This window comes from Chiloscyllium plagiosum, unplaced genomic scaffold (genome assembly GCF_037043375.1).
Source record: "Chiloscyllium plagiosum isolate Xiang-an unplaced genomic scaffold, Cpla_swu_hap1 HiC_scaffold_5, whole genome shotgun sequence".
Taxonomy (NCBI): domain Eukaryota; kingdom Metazoa; phylum Chordata; class Chondrichthyes; order Orectolobiformes; family Hemiscylliidae; genus Chiloscyllium; species Chiloscyllium plagiosum.
The window spans coordinates 54813997-54832988 of NW_028270143.1; the positions used below are offsets into that span (position 1 = coordinate 54813997).

Genomic DNA, 18992 nt, shown 5'->3' on the forward strand with positions numbered 1-18992 from the left:
AAATGTCCATAATACAGAGGTGGTGGTGCTGGACATCTTAAAAAGCATAAAGGTGAATAAATCCCCGGGACCTGATCAGGTTTATTCTAGAACTTCGTATAAAGCTGGGTAAGTCATTGTTGGGCAACTTGTTGAGAGATTTGTATCTTTGATAGCCACAGGTGAGGTGCCGGGAGACTGGAGGTTGACTAACATAGTGCCACTATTTTAAGAAAAATGGTAAGAAAAAGCCAGGGAACTACACATCAGTGAGCCTGACATCAGCAGTGGGCAAGTTGTTGAAGGGAATCCTGGGGGACAGGATTGACACGTATTGGGAAAGGCAAGGACTCATTAGGGATGGTCAACATGACTTTGTGCGTGGGAAATCGTGTCTCACTAACTTGATAAGAGTTTTTTGAAGGAGTGACAAAGAGGACTGATGAAGGCAAAGCGGTGGACGTGATCTATATGGACTTCAGTCAGGCGTTTAACAAGGTTCCTCATGGTAAACTGGTTAGCAAGGTTAGACCACGTGGAATAAAGGAAGAACTAGCCATTTGGATACAGAGCTGGCTCAAAGGTCTGAGACAGAGGATTGTAGTCGAGGGTTGCTCTTCAGACTGGAGGCATGTGTTCAGCAGGGTGTCACAAGGACCGATGCTGGGTCCACTGTTTTTTGTCATTTATATAAATAATTTGGATGAGAATACAGAAGGTTGGGAAGTTTCCATATAACACCAAAATTGAGGGGCAGTGGACAGAGAAGAAGATTACCTTGGAGTACAAAGAGACCTTGATCAGATAGGCCAATGAGCTGAGAAGTGGCAGATGGAGTTTAATTTAGATAAATATGAGGTGCTGCATTTTGGGAAGGCAAAACAAAGGCAGGATTTATACACTTAATGGTAAGCTCTTGAGTAATGTTGCTGAACAAAGAGACATTGGAGTGCAGGTTCATAGTTCCTTGAAAGTGGAGTCGCAGATAGATTGGATACTAAAGGCAGCATTTGGTATGCTTGCCTTGATTGGTCAGTGGATTGAGTATAGGAGTTGGGAGGTCATGTTGCAGCTCTACAGGATATTGGTTAGGTGACTACTGGAATGCTGCGTGCAATTCTGGTCTCCTTGCTCTTATGATGTTATGAAACTTGAAAGGATTCAGAAAAGATTTACAAGCATGTTGGCAGGGTTGAAGGGTTTGAGCTACAGTGAGCGGCTGAATAGGCTGGGCACTGATCTTAGAGTTTTATAAAATTATGAGGGGCATGGATAGGGTGAATAGCCACGGTCTTTTCCCCGGAATAGGGGAGTCCAAAACTAAAGGTCATAGGTTTAAGGTGAGTGGGGTAAGATTTAAAGGGGACTTAAGGGGCAACTTTTTAATGCAGAGGGTGGAAACGTGTATGGAATGAGCTGCCAGAGGAAGTAGTTGAGTCTAGTACAATTAGAACATTTAAATACATGCCTTTTAAATGATTTGGAAGGGATTAGAGGGAATTGGGTCATATGCTGGCAAATAGGACTAGATCAATTTAGTACATCGGCATGGACGAGTTGGACTGAAGAGTGTGTTTCCATGCTGTATAGCTCTATGACTCTAAGTTGAAATCCCACAGATGCTGCCAGACCTGCTGAGTTTCTCCAGTAATTTGATTTTTTGTTTCAGATTTCTATCATATGCAGTTTTATCTTATATAAATTTGAAGTAATATACTTCAATAAACATTTCTATATTGTCCAAGTTCTACCAATGCAGGAAAATTAACAGACTGATTTGGTGAAAATTCTTGCAAAAACTTACCGACGTATTTGCAAAGGCCAAGGAGACTGTGAAGGAGTTGGCAATGCAGTTGAAGGACTCATCAACATAGCACTGTATATGTTCGAGGCAACTACAAGTATGCATAATAGGATGGGTCCAATGATTGCACCTTCTAGCCCAAGGTAGTAAGCTCCTCCAGCCACTGCTAAACCAGTGAGATATGGATGACCACCCCTGTGAAAAGAAAAAGCTGCCTTAGGATATTTAAATAATATGTTTGAAAAAGAAAATCAATGCCAATTATTGCAATCATTTAGTTGACTAATTGGGGCAGTGCTTTTATAATGTCATGGACCTTTGTTCTTTGTAAAGGCAAACAACATCTATTTAGGAGTACATACCTGCATTACACTGACTTACGAAAGGTCTGCAGCACAGAAATGAGCCATTCTGTCTGACTAGCCTATGTTAGCATTTATTCTCCAGACAAACCTATCAGATTTTAAGCTCCTTCTCCTCAGTCCACATCTCAACATTATTCATTCAACTTTTCATCTTGCTGTATACGCTCAGTTTCTCCTTCAATTATTGCCAGGAAAAACAGTCGGGTTTTCATTTCTACTGTCTATATTAGGCTATTTTTTTTCTCTAACTGTATATAACGATGCATCTATTTACAGAGCCAGTGTCCAAGCAGATTGAGGTTTCAATGCCTGCAGATACTCTGTAGACATGAACCTCTCCATACACTAACTGCAAAAGAGGACTTGGGAACAGGGTTTAGCCCCTTACGTTACAATTGTAGATCTCTGTATGCAATTCAACATCAGAAAAGCAATGTTTTACAAGACACTGGGTGATAACATGCATTGCACTCTACGGTCTTATAATTCAAATTCTCTCAGTTTCAGTAGGAAGAATGTATTGAAAAAGGGCTGTGTCATAGCCCCTAATGTTTGGTATCTTCATGGAGGACAGATCAAGAACATACAGAAATAAACGAGTTTACTTGCATGCTAGTTGGTACAGCTCGTATTCTGACCTATCAAAACTGAAAGAGAAGACAAAAACACATTGCATCTCGATCAGGGAACTCCTAGCTCTTGCCCACCCCTGAGAGGCAGTGTTAGGTACCCACATGGAAACTTGGATACCAAGACTCCAGAACTGGTTCTTCCACACTTTAACTTGTTCTCCCTCATTCTAAGCCCCAACATATCTCACGGATGAAATGGATACAAGCTTATGTGAAATGTTCCCCAAATTTAATGAATAAAACTAAATGTAGTTTGCATGCATTTGGTAATAACCATAACGTCAGCAGCAACAAATTAACTACCATCAGGACACTGCATTTGTTTGGTTGAGTAATCCATAGGTTTAGACTCATAACCCAGAGATGAAGAATATGAATTCCAGCATTCAGTTGAGAATCTTATTTTAGTAGAAAAGATCTGGTTTCAGTGGAAGTAAATGCAAATCTACTAATTACTATAAAATTCTAATTAGATCATAAGTAACCTTTTGGTGAAGGAAATCTGCCATCCTTACCTGGTCCGGTTTAAATGTTTGTCCATTCTCAAAGCAATGTCATTAACAGGCTATAATGGTACTGAATTGCTGCACACAGAAATTTAAGTGGGCAGCCCATCAACACCACCTTCAGAAAACTAATGATGCAATATAAGAAATAGCCTTCTTCAAAAGCTTCCATAATCTCAAGACAAATAGAAAATATTAGAGCCACCCAAAGGATGAAATAAAGATTTTTCACAAGTTGTACAACAGAGTTCCACTTATGAGAATTCAATAAGGCATTAATTAATTATTTGTTACTCATGGTACTGAGAAACGATCTTAGTGGATTTGAAACCTGTTTTACCTTATCTAAAATTTTGAGAAGCATTCACTGCTATTTCACCAGGTAGCAAAGAGAAACTGGACAGCTTCTTCTCTGGGCCACCATCTTAGCCAGCATTCCTTAACATCTCAGGGCATGCTTCATTGGCAGTGAACACCAGCAACTCTGCACAGAGGTTGACATCTGACAAGCGCCAGCCTCACTACATCACCACAGCCCACATTTCAGACTCACCTATTATAAAGTTCATCACTTCAACACTGCAATTTGGAACTCACTGCCACCAGTGTTGCAATGCTGCTTTGCACAGCTGTGTGTGCAGGGACAGGAACCAATTTCACGCAATGGAACAAAGTATATTTTTGATTCCTAGATTGCTTTCTTAGCCTTCACTCACTTTGCACCTACTTGGATGTTTCCAGCATCTGTCTTGCCTTTTAATGTACTCCTGCTTCATTCAGAACTTACAGGCTTCTTTCTTGCCTTGCTTTTTAGTGTAGACAGAAAGTCAGGCTGTTTGTTATGTTTGCCAGCGATAAACAGTCAAGGAGATTAATTTAGTGGTGTATAATGTTGTGCTACAATGTCACACCAATAACACATGGCAGCAGCTTACATAGCAAACAAACCACATGTGCTTCATTCAAATGGCTGCCTCAAAGCCTAAGGGGAGTAAGTCCTTAGTTCAGTCAAGATGGGGGGGGGGGGGGGGGGGGACGATCCATCAGGAGACTCTGCCACAGTCAGTCAAGGACAGCACCTGTAGTGATTAGAACCTGGTGGATCTCGACTACAAAAGGTCCATCATTGGGGAGGTTAACCTGGGCAAAATTAGGAAAGCCCTGGCTGACCAATATAACCAGAAGGTGACTTGGTGACAGGATACTGGCCTCTGTGCAGTTATTTTAGTGGTGATGGGAGTGGGAAAATATGTGCCTGAAGAGCATTTGCTCGCAACAGCCATCATGCAATTGGGGGGGTAAGTATTTTTGGCACCATGCCTTTATTTGGAAAGCGTAACTCATTTGGACCCAATACGTGGAAAGAATGGGATATTTTTCCCCAGGCAAATGACATTGACCCACTAACTTTCCCAGAAGCACCAGACACTAAAACCTTCCAAGAGTGGACAGAGCTGATTAAGGAATATTACAACCCCAAACCTCCTAATTCTGAGACATAATCAGTTTTATTCAGCTATTAGAGAACCAGGGTGTGAAGGGGCCGGTATTGGACTGGGGTGGATAAAGTCAGAAGTCACACGACGTCAGGCTACAGTCCAACAGGTTCAATCGAAATCACAAGCTTTGGGAGCGCTACTCCTTCATCAGATGAAGGACACTGACAAAGGAACACCGCTCCGAAGGATTATGATCTCAAACAACTCTGCTGGACTACAACCCGACATCACATGACCTCTGACCTGGCGGAATCCATATTGGGATTTTTAACGAGGTTGAGACAACTGGCAGAGGCATGTGATTTTGGGTCAACCCTGAATGAGATGCTGAGACACCATTTGGTATGTGGGATTAATGACATAACCATGCAAAAGCATTCATGAGCTGAAGTCCAAATGGACTTCAATCAGGCACTACAATTGGCTTCATCATTAGAGAAGGTGGCAAATTGAACACAGGAGCTACAGGACATCCCAGAGGAAGTGGACTTCCTCACTTGCCCGACTGAGCTTGGAGAACACCATTTGAGTGTAGGCAATCGCAGAGCCTCACGCAGGGCATACCCTGAGTAGTGGGACCCTTGGCCAGCCCACAGCAGAACGCCACAACAAAGTAGAGCCTTGGCCAAGTGACTAAACAGCTCTTCAGGATCTGGGCGAACAAGCCAACGTATCTGCTGTTGTGGTTCTGTTCGCCGAGCTGGGAATTTGTGTTGCAGACATTTCGTCCCCTGTCCAGGTGACATCTTCAGTGCTTGGGAGTCTCCTGTGAAGCGCTTCTGTGATCTTTCCACCGGAACTTGTAGTGGTTTGAATCTGCCACTTCCGGTTGTCAGTTCCAGCTGTCCATTGCAGTGGTCGGTATTTTGGGTCCAGATCGATGTGCTTATTGATTGAATCTGTGGATGAGTGCCATGCCTCTAGGAATTCCCTGGCTGTTCTCTGTTTGGCTTGTCCTATAATAGTACTGTTGTCCCAGTCGAATTCATGTTGCTTGGAATTCCTAGAGGCATGGCACTCATCCACAGATTCAAATCAATAAGCACATCGATCTGGACCCAATATACCGACCACAAGCGGACAGCTGGAACTGACAACCAGAAGCGGCAGATTCAAACCACTACAAATGCCGGAGGAAAGATCACAGAAGCGCTTCACAGGAGGCTCCCAAGCACTGAGGATGTCACCTAGACAGGGGACGAAATGTCTGCAACACAAATTCCCAGCTCAGCAAACAGAACCACAACAACGAGCACCCGAGCTACAAATCTCTCAAACTTTGAATGTATCTGCTGCTGGTATGCGGACTTGAGACAGCAAAGGAGTCCTACAAGGTCTGACTCGAGTAAGAAAACTCATAGGCTGGTACTCAGAGTTCACACCCTGGAAAGACCCTCTACATGTGGATTGGGACAATTAAATTGCTTAGCGAAATCCAAATCGGAACTGATTAAAATTAATTTTGTTATATGGCCACCCAATTCCCTTGGAGGTCGATACTGATGCAGCTGTATCTGCATTTGCAGAATTGGTCTTTAACAAGATCCACTCAGGACTCTAACCCTTGGTTTGCTCAAGGCCTCAACCAGACTGAGAACACACACTGGAGAACTGTTGCAGATTAAGGATATGACTTTGGTTCTGGTCTCCTACAAGGAGCAGTTGGTGTCATTAACACTGATGATAGTAAAAGGCTCAGACTCACATTTAATGGGGTGGAATTGGTTGAGAAAGATTCACCAAGATTGGCTCAACACTTTTCAATTTGAAGATGGCCGCCTCAGTGGAGTCCTTGTGAAATACTCAGGTGGTTTTCCAGGAAGGGCTTGGGATTATCAAAGGGGCCAAAGCCACTTTACTTGTTGACCAGGAAGCAATTTTGCAAGGCCTGCCTGGTGCCGTTTCCCTTGCAGGCAAAAGTAGATGCGGAAATCAAGAGAATGGAGAGCAAAGGAATCAAGCCAGTTTGCAGAATGGGCAACACCGATCGTACCAATTATGGAGCCTGACAACTGTTTGCCTTTGTGGGGATTTTAAGCAAATGGTAAATCGCTTCTCGCAGCTGGATAAATATGCAATTCCTTGCATAGAGGACTTGTATGCAATGTTGGTGGTGAGGAGAGTTGTCCTTTACAAAGCTGGGCATGACCCAGGTCTACCTGCAATTACAACTGGATGAGGAGTCCCAGACCTATGATATAATTAAGACTCATAAGGCTTTACAGAGGAACCTCGATTATCCGTAGGACATGGGCAGAGAGTATTTCGCTTGGTTAATTGAATGCTGGATAATCGAATGCTGGATAACATAGTTATCTTGTTTGGATAATCTGGAATTGCGATCTTGTTTGGATCATCTGGAATTTGGTTAATCGAATACCGGATAATCGAGGTTCCTCTGCATACCAATATATAAGACTGCCGTTTGGGGTATCATCAGCCTGCGCCCTTTTTCTGCGGACCAAGGAGAACATTTTACAAAGGGCTACCCCAGGTTGTCATTTATCTAGATGATGTGCTGATAACAGAGAATACCATAGTGCTTAAACATTTTTCCCAGGCAGGTGTATGCCTTAGAATGGAAAAATGTGTGGCCCAGGTACCCCAAGTTACCTCCTTGTGTTACAGAGGCGACAAAAATCAGGTTACACTTGTTGGAAAAGCAAGTGAGGGTGATCAAAGGAGCCCTGGTTCCCATGCCTGCACCAGAGCTTAGGTCATTCTTTGAGGTAGTGAATTATTACAGAAAATTCATACATAACCTGGCCTCCATCTTGGCACCCTTAAACCGCTACTGAAAAAGGGACAGCCTTGGAAATGGTTGTGCAGCCAAGAAGTACCCTTTAGGGAAGTGAAAGAGCATCTCGTCATTTAAGGTGTTAGTCCATTACAATCTGGAGTGAGTAGTAGTGCTGACACGCGATGTCTTTCTGTACAGTATTGGAGGAGAAAGTGAGGTCTGCAGATGCTGGAGATCAGAGCTGGAAATGTGTTGCTGGAAAAGCGCAGCAGGTCAGGCAGCATCCAGGAACAGGAGAATCGACGTTTCGGGCATAAGCCCTTCTTCAGGAAAGGCTGAAGGGCTTATGCCCGAAACGTTGATTCTCCTGTTCCCTGGATGCTGCCTGACCTGCTGTGCTTTTCCAGCAACACATTTCCAGCTCTGTACAGTATTGGAGTATTGTTGGCTCACTGGTAATCCAATGGAGAGGAACGCCTGATAGTGTATGCTTCCCAGACTTTGGCTGATGCCAAACGCAAACGTGCCCAGATAGAGAAGGAAGGTTTGGCAGTCATCTTTGGTGTGAGGAAGTTCCACCAGCACATTTGTAGATGGAAATTTGTGATAATCACAGATCACAAACCCTTGCTAGGGCTACTGAAAAAAGACAAGGCGATGCCACCCATAGCTTCCTGTACAATTGCACACTGAGCCCTTATTCTCAGTTTGAACATGTTACAACACAGTCCAGGAAGCCAAGTGGCTGATGTGAATGCCTTGATTCACCTCCCACTGGCACATACTCCACTGGTGATGCCAACCTCAGAAGAGAGCATTTTGGTTTTAAACTTCCTGGATGCCACTGCATTCGCTAGAAACAAAATCTGTCCTAGCTAAACTAAAACAGCTTGTGGTAATTGGTAGGTGGGGTGAAAGAGAACAGAAAGACCATCGCAATCAGGAATGGAACATTTCTAGAGCCAGTGACACCAGATCACCTTAAAAGATGGCATATTACTATGAGGGAGCAAGGATGATAATCCCAAGTAAAGGATGCTGCCACATACTAGCTGACCTCCACCAGGGTCATCCAGGGGTTCCCATGAAGAAGACGCTCGCAAAAAGATAGGTCTGGTGGCCAGAATTCGATGCTGACATAGCTGTGTTGGTGGGGCAGTACTCAGAGTGCCAACAAGGACAAAAACTGCCAATTTCCCCCCCCCCGCCCCAAACCACACACACAATTGCTGGAATGGCTAGGAAAACCCTGGATTCAGCCGCATGTTGACTATGCCGGTCCTTTCATGGACTGAATGGTCCTGGTCATTGTGGATGCCCATTTAAACTGGTTGGACATGCTTAAAGTTAATTTGATAACATTACTCATGATACAGAGACTCCACTCAGACCTCTTGGCATCATGGTAGCCCACAAACACACCAACACACTAAAACAGCAGCTAACGGGGCAGCACAGTGGCTCAGTGGTTAGCACTGCTGCCTCACAGCACCAGGGTCACAGGTTCGATCGGGCGACTGTGTGTGTGGAGTTTGCACGTTCTCCCCATGTCTGTGTGGGTTTCCTCAGAGCGCTCTGGTTTCCTCCCAAGATGTGCATGTCAGGTGAATTGGCCATGCTAAATCGCTCATAGTATTAGGTGCATTAGTCATAGGGAAAATGAGTCTGGGTGGGTTACTCTTCAGAGGGTCAGTGTGAACTGGTTGGGCCGACGGGCCTGTTTCCACACTGTAGGGAATCTAACCTAATCTAATCATAAACTAATGAACTTGAAAGCCCTATCCAGACAACAAGCAAAACTAATGTCATTTACAAAATACCTTGCAAGAACTGCAACAAACACCACATTGGACAAATAAGCAGAAAACTAGTCACCATGATAAATGAACATCAACTAGCCACAAAAAGACATGACCCACTCTCACTAGTATCTTTACATACAGATGAGGAAGGACACCATTTCAACTGTGACAAACATCCATCCTTGGACAAGCCAAACAGAGACACGCATGAAAATTCCTAGAAACATGGCATTCCAACTGGAACTTTACCAACAAACACATTATCTTGGATCCAGTTTACCACACACTGAGAAAAAGAACAGGAAACTACTTCACCACAGAAGATTACATTGCCAGCCCTAAGAAACCTAAACACGTAAATAAAAAGCAGGCCATACCACCAGTTCTTCACCAGAGGGTCACTGATGACGTTACCTAGTATGGTGACAAAATTTCTGAAAACAAATCTTCCGGCTCAGCAAGCAGACTTACATCCAGCATCTAGTCCTGTTACAATTTTATAGGTTTCTTTGAGATCACCCTTCAAACTTTAGTGACTACAATTCTAACTAATCTAGGCTCCCTTTCTAGGTCAGTCCTGCCATCCCATGAACTGGTCTGGTAAACCTTTGCTGTACTCTCCTCCCCATAGCCAGAATATCCTTCCTTAAACAAGAGGCCAAAACTGTATAAACACCCCAGGTGTGGTTTCACCAAGGGCCTGTACAATTGCAGTAGGACACCCCTGCTTCTGCACACAAATCCTCTTGCTCTGAAGGTCAACATACTATTTGCCTTTCTCACTACCTGCAGCACCTGCATGCTTATTCATGTAAAAGGACACCCAGCTCTCATTTCACCTCCCTCTTTTCCATTCTATCACCATTCAGTCTGCCTTCCTGTTTTTTTTTGCCACCAATCTAATTATAAACAATATGATTACTTTAGATTTAGAAAATAATTGCCTATTTAGAAACATAGAAACTAGGAACAGGATTGGGCCATTCGTACATGTGAATAACCTCACATTTAGCCACATTGCACTTCATCTGCCATGCACTTGCTCACTCACTCAATTTGCGCAAATCACACTGAAGCAACTCTACACCCTCTTCACAGTTCATCCAGCTTTGTGTTCTTTGAAAACGGGATTTGTTTGGACAGAACTAAAATGAATGAATGAAGAGGAAGTAATATTTGAAACACCTGAGTTTTTTTTTGAGTGGTCACTAGCAGTGTTAATAAAGGGGTCAGGTGGATGCTGAGTACTTGGATTTGCAGAAGGCTTTTGATATGTCTCACACAGGAAGTTAGTAAACAAAATTGAAGCACATGGATTTCAGGGTATTTTACTAATATGGATTGGTGTTTGGTTTGCAGGCAGAAACAAAGTGCTGGACTAAATGGTTTGGAGATGCCGGTGTTGGTCTGGGGTGTACAAAGTTAAAAATCACACAACACCAGGTTATAGTCCAACAGGTTTAATTGGAAGCACACTAGCTTTCAGAGCAACGCTCCTTCATCAGGTGATGGATCACCTGATGAAGGAGCGTCGCTCCAAAAGCTAGTGTGCTTCCAATTAAACCTGTTGGACTATAACCTGGTGTTGTGTGATTTTTAACTTTGGACTAAATGGGGAATTCCCAGGTTGGCAGGCTGCAACCAGTGTGGCACTGCAAGGATCAACGCGAGAGTACCAGCTGTTCAAATTCCAGATCCACCATTTGAATGTGGGAGTCAATTTTATATTTCCAAGTTTGCAGATAATACAAAACTTGGTGGGAAAGAGTTTTAAGGAGTATTCAAGGAGGCTCAGGCTGAGAGATTAAACAAGAGTTTGGTAGATTGACTATAATGTGGATAAGTATGATGTTATCCACTTTGGTAGGAGAAAAAAGCAGTGAAGGGTATTTCTTAAATAGTGAGAGACTGAAAAGTGTTCACATCCAAAAGACCCTAGGTCTCCCTGTTCAGAAGTCACTGAAAGCTAACACACAAGTGCAGCAAGCAATTCAGTAGGCAAACCCAGTATGGTAGCTTATATCACAGAGGATTTCAGTACAGGAGTCTTGCTTCATAGGTGTACAACATCGGTGGGAAGACATCTCGAGCATTATGAGCCTTAGTCTGGTTCTGGCCCCTAACAAATGATAATCTATCCATTTCAAACCCACTGACTCCCACAGCTATCTCGACTACACCTTCTCTCACCCACCTTTCTTCAAAACTGCTATCCCACACTCCCAATTCCTCCCCCTCCAGCGCATCTGGTCCCAGGATGAGTCATTTGACTTCAGGACATCCCAGATAACCCCCTATCTTAGGGACCATAGTTTCCCCTCCTCAGTAAATTAAGGATGTCCTCAACTGCAACTCCTCCATCTCCTGCACTTCTGCCATCAAATCCACCCCCTCCTCCCAACAAGGATAGAGTCCCCTTAGTCCTCACATACCACCTCAACCTCAGAATTCAATGCATCACCCTCCGACATTTCTGCCATCTACAATCGGACCCCACCATCAAAAAGATATTTCCTTCCCAACCCGTCCGCTTCACTTTGTGATGCCCTAGTCAACTCTGCACTGTCCACCAACTTGGTACCTTTCCGCGAGAGGTGCAACACCAGCCCCACACCTCCCTTCTCACCTCTGATAAAGGATTTAAAGTCAATTTCAAAAGTTCAAAAATAAAAACAGTCAAAATTAATGTGACACTCACCCAGAAATATCAGAATAAATAGCAGTATCCACAAAGTAGGTTGGTAGTAAATGGCAAACTAGGAGGAGGATGGCCATAAAGTTCTCTCCTTGTGTCAGCCAGAGGTCTATCACTGCTGGCATAGCAGCCCAATAGGTTCCCAGAAAAGGGACAGCTCCAAGTGTGGCTGCTAGAGCTGAGAAAGAAAACGACAAATAATGTTTACAGCAAGGATCACTTTATCACTAAGTTGCAACCTAAATGAATGTTCATCTTTTGTTTAGCTGTAACAGCTGGTTGTCTTAAGTCAATTTCTTGCCCCTAAACACACGCTCCTTTTGAGAAAGCCAAACCAAATCTTAGTTTGTGCCTTTAGCAAGACTTAAGACTACCTCACGATCTTGAAACCTTTTCTAGGTTTATCAGATATCAGATCCTCACTGGGTGTCTCACTAAAATTTGGGGTTAGTTAGACCTCCACCAGATGCAATCAACATCCCTAAGCCCACCTTCATAATGTTATCATTCTTGACAGTGGTTCGGCTATTTGTATAGCTATACAGGACACCAATAGGCGGACATCAGTTTCAGTTTCAAAGCAACAGTTCAGTTATTTTCAATTTTGACATCATATCAGTGCTGACCTGAAGACACAAATTAAAACTGATCCAAAGAAAGATCTTTTAACAATTGTCCATCCTCCCCATCTATAAAATCTCATCTTAAATGGAAACTAAATGAACATAATTTGCCTAATTTGTCAAGATACTTTGGACTTGCAACAAATGATATCACAAAGCTGCACCAGCCATACAGCAACCAGGATTGGGTTCACAAAGGCTTGGTTCTGTGATAAAACATTGCATATGTACTGCTACATCAAAAAAAAATAAAGGGATCATAAAAGGAAAACAAACAAGTGGTGTAAACAGGCAAGTTTTAAAGTGAACACTGCTGGGATCACAAAAATAATGAGACAAGTCAGAAATTAAATTTAATAAATCTGGTAATATGCAAGTTGGTACTGAGGAAAATAACTGTGACAACTGCTGCGAAGTGTAAAAACCCAGCTGATTTACTCATGGGGGCCAAGCACTCCAATCTAGTCAGAAGTACAAAGACTTGGGCCAGGATCCTTGCTGCTGATTTAGGAGTGCAGAGTCAGAATAAATCCCAGTACTACAGAGCCAACCTCAGGGAATGTGCCGTGAAGTCAAAGTTTGGTTATCAGGGAGTGGGGTGAAAATGTGACTTGTACTAGGCAACTCTAGAAATAGTGAGGAGGCAGAGTCAGATGTACAGATGGCCTGCCTTGGCTGTTCGTCAAATATTTTCGTTAAAATGCAGAATAACGAAAAGCAGCTATTAAAAGACTGGGTACACTGAAAAGTCTCTTAATGATGCTGGGTCGTTAAATTCTAAAACAATGCATTCCTAAAGTCTGTACCAGAACAGAAAAGAAATTATGGCTGAATTACAACATAACTAGTAATCTGTATTTGAAATTGTATGTTATATATGAATAACGTCTATAACCAGTACCTGAAGGAATGAAGACAATATTGATTCCAAATATAGTGTGTGTCAACCAGGTGTAAAGCCCATAGAAAGCAGCCATCTTCAGGGATGCATCAAACACACCACTTGAATGGAAACAGATAAATTGCAAGTCATTCTTTTTGTAGCAATGTTACTTGTGTGTTAAGATATGCCACAACTGCTTTGTTGTAGTCGGTACCAAGCTTAAGTATTGTTAGAGCTGCACTCACCCAGGCCAGAGAGAGTACTCTATCATACTCCTGCCTTTAAGGTAGTGGAAACACTTTTTAGAAGCAGGTGATGAGTTACATGCCACAGAATTCATAGCCTCTGATCTGCTCTTGTAATCACAGTATTTTTACAGTTGGTCCAGTTCAGTTTCTGGTCGATAGTAACCCCCAGAGTGTTCATAATGTGGCAGAATCAGTGATGGTAATGTAGTTGTATTATCAAGGGGTGATGATAAAATTCTCTCGGAGATGATCATTGTTTGATACTTGTGTGATGTGAACATTGCTTGACATTTATAAGCCTAAACCTAAATAGTGTTCAGGTCTTGCTGTGTATGGATAGGGACTGCTTCAGTATCTGAGGAGCTGCAAGTGATGCTGAACATTGTGCAATCATCAGCAAACATCCTCACTCCAATTCTCATTATGGAGGAGCTGAAGATGGCTGGACCGAGGTAACTACCCCAAGGAACTCTTGCAGTGATTTCCTTGAATTTGGATGGTTGACCTCCAAGAAGCACATACCTTTCTTAGTGTTGGGTATAACTCCAACCAGTGGAATATTTTCCCCGGATCTCCATTGACTCAATTTTTCTAGGGCTATTTAATGCCATACTCCGCACCAAATTCAAGCTTCTGCTCAACTATCCACAGTCAATTAATTGTCAAATCATATTGAAGTATCGACAACTCCTTCCAGATCTCTCTGCTTTATCCTCAGATATGCTCATTTTCATGGCAAAGCAAATGCGGGTAAGTGTATGATTATATCCTTCTGTTTTCAATGGATTATGCACATGAAGGTATGTCATAACTGACAATGCTTGATTTGAAATTTTGCACTATGGGCACTTAAAGGTGCTCTCTAAATCCTACAGAAGCTTTATTCACATGTACGTCAGCTATGTTTCCAGACAAAGTTTCAAGATCTTGACAACACCCATGCAAAATCAAATGGTAAATGATTCAAATGAGCTAAACATTGAAAAAGCTAGAGTGTAATGTCAGTTAGTTCTTGTATTTTTTCATTAGCTGTAATTGAAATCAGTTTGTCTGGGCAGTATGTTTAAGTTATGTAAAACTTTTCTTTCTCCAAAAGACAAATACGTAATAGATTATTTGGTTTTGTTTAGGGCAGTTAACATTAATGATAAATGAGTGGTTGCTCAACCAACATGCTGCAAGTGCTCAAAAGCTTTTCAATAAAAAGTACTTACATATACTTAATTAGTTGCGTGCTATCCAATATATTCACACATTTATTGGTAAAATCTGTATGAACCACATGTTTGTCAGATACCAGAATCAACAAACTATTTTATATTTGTTCTTGAATTTTTCTAGATTAAAAACAAGGTCCAAAATTAGGTATGTTTTGATATACAAACTGTTTTCTGATTAAGCTTTTCATGGTGTATTCAGCTGGGCCTCCAGTCAAGTCAATGTATATTTTCAATGCCTGCAGAAAAGTTTGGAGTCTCAATCAACTTAGAAAAGATAGCAATGATGACTCAACATAGTCCATCTGAAGAAGCACTACAATTAAGTAAAACAACTGAAAAATGTTGAGATTTGCTTGGTTCCAAGATCAACAGTCCTGAGATTCTCAAGAAATGAAAGTTGTTAAAAAGCTAAAGTTGCCATAGTCCCAGATGATAACAGGCAGCTCCTCTCATTAGAGAAAGGCATGTGATGGTAAGTTTAACCAGTGGGTCGCCAGGCCTCATGTGAGATTGAGTGGCCTGAGCTAGAAGAACTAGTACTGTTGGCATCGCACTGTCACCAGCCATCCAGCCAATTGAGCTAACAGAGATGACTGCTTTCAAATCAAGGCCTTGCTTATCCACAAGTCCTTGTAGGTAGGCTAGTACAACAGTGATGGGATGTTCATTTGGACAAAAAAAAGTGACTTGATAGAGGTGTATAAAGTTATGCAAGAATGTAAAATGTTAGAAGCCACTGTTTGAGTGATTGAGGTAGCTAGGCCCAAGGATCATAAATGCCAATTTATAAGCAAATGATTTAAGACCAAGAATAAAACATACTTATCAAAGAATTAAATTAATTCCAGCAGCTAAAGGTTGAAGTAGAACCATGTCAACATTTAAAAACATACTGGATAGGTTATTGTCATACTTTTTAATGTCATACTATATGTATCATTAAAAAAAATCCAAACACCTAAGACACAGCAAACAGTCTGACAGTGTTGAAACCCTGCATACTTAACTAGCTGCCAACTCACCCTCACCACTAGCCCAACATATAGCTATGACAAATGTACATATGGAAAGACATGGAAAAATCTCATGTTCTCTAAGCAAAACCATTATGAATTAATCAGGCCAATTACCATCCTATTCTCTTTCTCTTAAGCATCAGAAAAGTGGTGAAGGAGACATCAAGTTAAGTATGCAATTGTATAACTATTACCTACTCATGAAAAACATGAGTATCAAATTGATCCAGATCTAGTTATGGATTGCAAAAACAGTTCTGCATACTACACTAAAAGACCAAAAACATCTCATTTTTCTCAGAAAGTTTTTATTTATACTGGCTCTCCTCAGACCATTTTTCAGCTCCTTCCTTGCCTGCCTGTAATCCTCTAGAGCTGAGCAAGACCCTTGCTTCCTCCACCTTACGTAAGCTGCCTTCTTTCTTTTGACGAGAAGCTCATCCGCTCTCATCATCCAAGGTTCCTTTATCTTATCCTGGTCTCAGAGGAACACATTTACGCATCACTCGCAACAACTGTTCCTTAAACACAGTCTCCACATGACTATAGTGCCCTTTCCATGGAACAATTGCTCCCAGTCCATGCTTCCCAACTCATGTCTGACAGCATCATAGTTTCCTTTTCCCCAATTAAATATCCTCCCATTGTGCCTGCTTCTTTCCTTCTCCATAGCTATGTAGAATGTGAGGCAGTTGTCGTCACTATCACCAAAATGCTCTCCCACCGCAAGATCTGACACCTGCCCCGGCTCATTGCTGAGCACCAAGTCCCCTCGTCGGCCTGTCAATGTACTGAGTTAGGAAATCCGCCTGAACACACCATACGAAAACAGCTCCTTCTAAACCATCTGCTCGAAGGAGGTTCCAATCAATATTGGGAAAGTTAAAGTCACCCATTACAACAACCCTACTACATTCACTCTTTTCCAAAATCTGCGATCTATGCTTTCTTAAATCTCCCTGCTGCTATTGGGGGGCCTGTAGTAAACCCCTAATGAGGTGACTGCTCCCTTACTGTTCCTAATTTCCACCCATACTGACTCAGTTGGCAGACCCTCCTCGACAATGGTAACTTCTGTAGCGGTGATATCCTCTCTGATTAGCAGTGCTACACCCCTCCTCTTTTTTCCCCCCTCCTCTTTTTCCCCCCTTTTCTATTCTTTTTAAATGTTCTAAACCCTGGAACATCCAGTAACCATTCCTGCCCCTGAGAAACCCACGTCTCTGTTATGGCCACAAAATCATAGTACCAGGTACTGATCCAGGCTCTAAGCTCATCACTTTTATTCCTGATACTCCTTGCATTAAAGCCAACGCACTTTAACCGATCCCTTGGTTCTTTCCCAGGAAATTTCTTCCCACTGGCTGCGCTACCTCTTGCTATTGCCTCATCTCCATCAACTCTCACCACCGGTATATAGCTCAGGTTACCACCCCCCCTGCCATATGTGGCTGCAGCTACCCCTCCTCAGGAGGGCAGTGATGTCAATTTGGAGTCTTGACAGTTCACGTAATAAAACTGCCGTTCTTCTTTCCAGATGGCCACTAAACATGAGATTATCCATGCATGTTCTGACATTCCAAGCTGCAAAATCTAGAGATTTCTCTTTCACCACAAAGTGCTGGATCCTCCTGCATTACGGAATTATTTGAGTCAAGATTCCAAGTGATGGCTGTATGACTCAACCTTTGTGCAGGATCTTCCTAGGTTATCAGTTACAATACAAATTTATCTCCAGATGATCTTCCTCCTTATCTAAAAGCTCTTCATTTTTATACCCTTTAGACTGACACTATGGACAGCACATCACAATATTAGCATTACCTACTTCAACTAATTTCTCACTGGTATGGAATTGCTGTACAATATTCTTCCCATTAATAGCTTCAGGATGCTGTGGATATGGGCTAACAGTGGTTAGCACTGTTGCCTCACAGTGCCAGAGACCCGGGTTCAATTCCTGCCTCAGGTAACTGTCTGTGGAGTTTGCACATTCACCCAGCGTCTGCGTGGGTTTCCTCCGGATGCTCCGGTTTCCTCCCACAGTCCAAAAATGTGCAGGTTAGGTGAATTGGCCATGCTAAATTGCCCGTAGTGTTAGGTGAAGGGGTAAAATGTGGGGGAATGGGTCTCGGTGGGTCGATGTGGACTTGTTGGGCCGCAGGGCCTGTTTCCACACTAAGTAATCGAAGTATTCCTAACATCTGACTTGCTCTTGTAACCACTGAGTTTACGTGGCAAGTTCAGTTGAGTTTATGGTTAACAGTTACCCTCAATGTTGACAGTGGTTAGATTGTCTCTTACTGGAGATGGTGATTGCCAAACATTTCTGTGGTGCAATTATTACTTGCAATTTGTCAACCCAAGCCTGGGTATTGCCCAGATCCTGTTTCATTTGAACAGTCTGAGGAGTTGCAAATAGTGCTAAACATTGTGCAGTGAACATTCCTACTTCTATTCTTATGATTGAGGGAAGGTCAGTAATGATATAACTGAAAATGTATGGACCACTGACATTACCCTGAGGAACTCCTGCAGAGATGTCCTGCAGCTGAGATGACTGATCTCTAATAACCACAACCATCTTCCTGTGCCAGGTATGACTCTCTTCCCTCTTGCATGGTCTCCTGATGCCTCATACTCTATTTCTTGTTCAGACTGCTGTTTCTCATCTTCAAAAGATAGATGCAGCATCATTTTCAGCCTCAGCCTTCTGGGTGCTCAGGGGGATCCCAAACAGCCACATCCACTGATCAATGCCACTGTGATACAAGGAGTGTGACAACCTAATGAACTGACAATTTTTAAAATTCTGGCCCTTCCCTTGACTAGTAAAGGGTTAAGCTCAAGAAACCCTAAAAGAAATTTTACTAGCCTTTTAAAAATCTTCCTACTTCCATGTAGCTTGCCTAATAGCAGAAAGTTAAGCTGCAGCTATATCACTCAATATTAAATGACATATTGGACAAAAATTCTTTAA

The 18992-nt window shown here is 42.4% G+C and overlaps 1 protein-coding gene across 3 annotated transcripts in view; it reads right to left on the reverse strand.

The window, feature by feature from the left end:
* Window positions 1–18992, reverse strand: part of tmem245 (transmembrane protein 245) — a 120326-nt gene that overhangs the window by 15870 nt on the left and 85464 nt on the right. For 2 of the 3 annotated variants that reach the window (XM_043690057.2, XM_043690056.2), the window contains 3 exons: window positions 13547–13647; window positions 12026–12200; window positions 1784–1978 (listed from right to left, as the gene is read on the reverse strand). In XM_043690057.2, coding sequence (XP_043545992.2) covers window positions 1784–1978; window positions 12026–12200; window positions 13547–13647 — 471 coding nt within the window. The remainder of the gene's footprint in view (window positions 1–1783; window positions 1979–12025; window positions 12201–13546; window positions 13648–18992) is intronic. The other variant, XM_087987175.1, reaches the window with a different exon arrangement.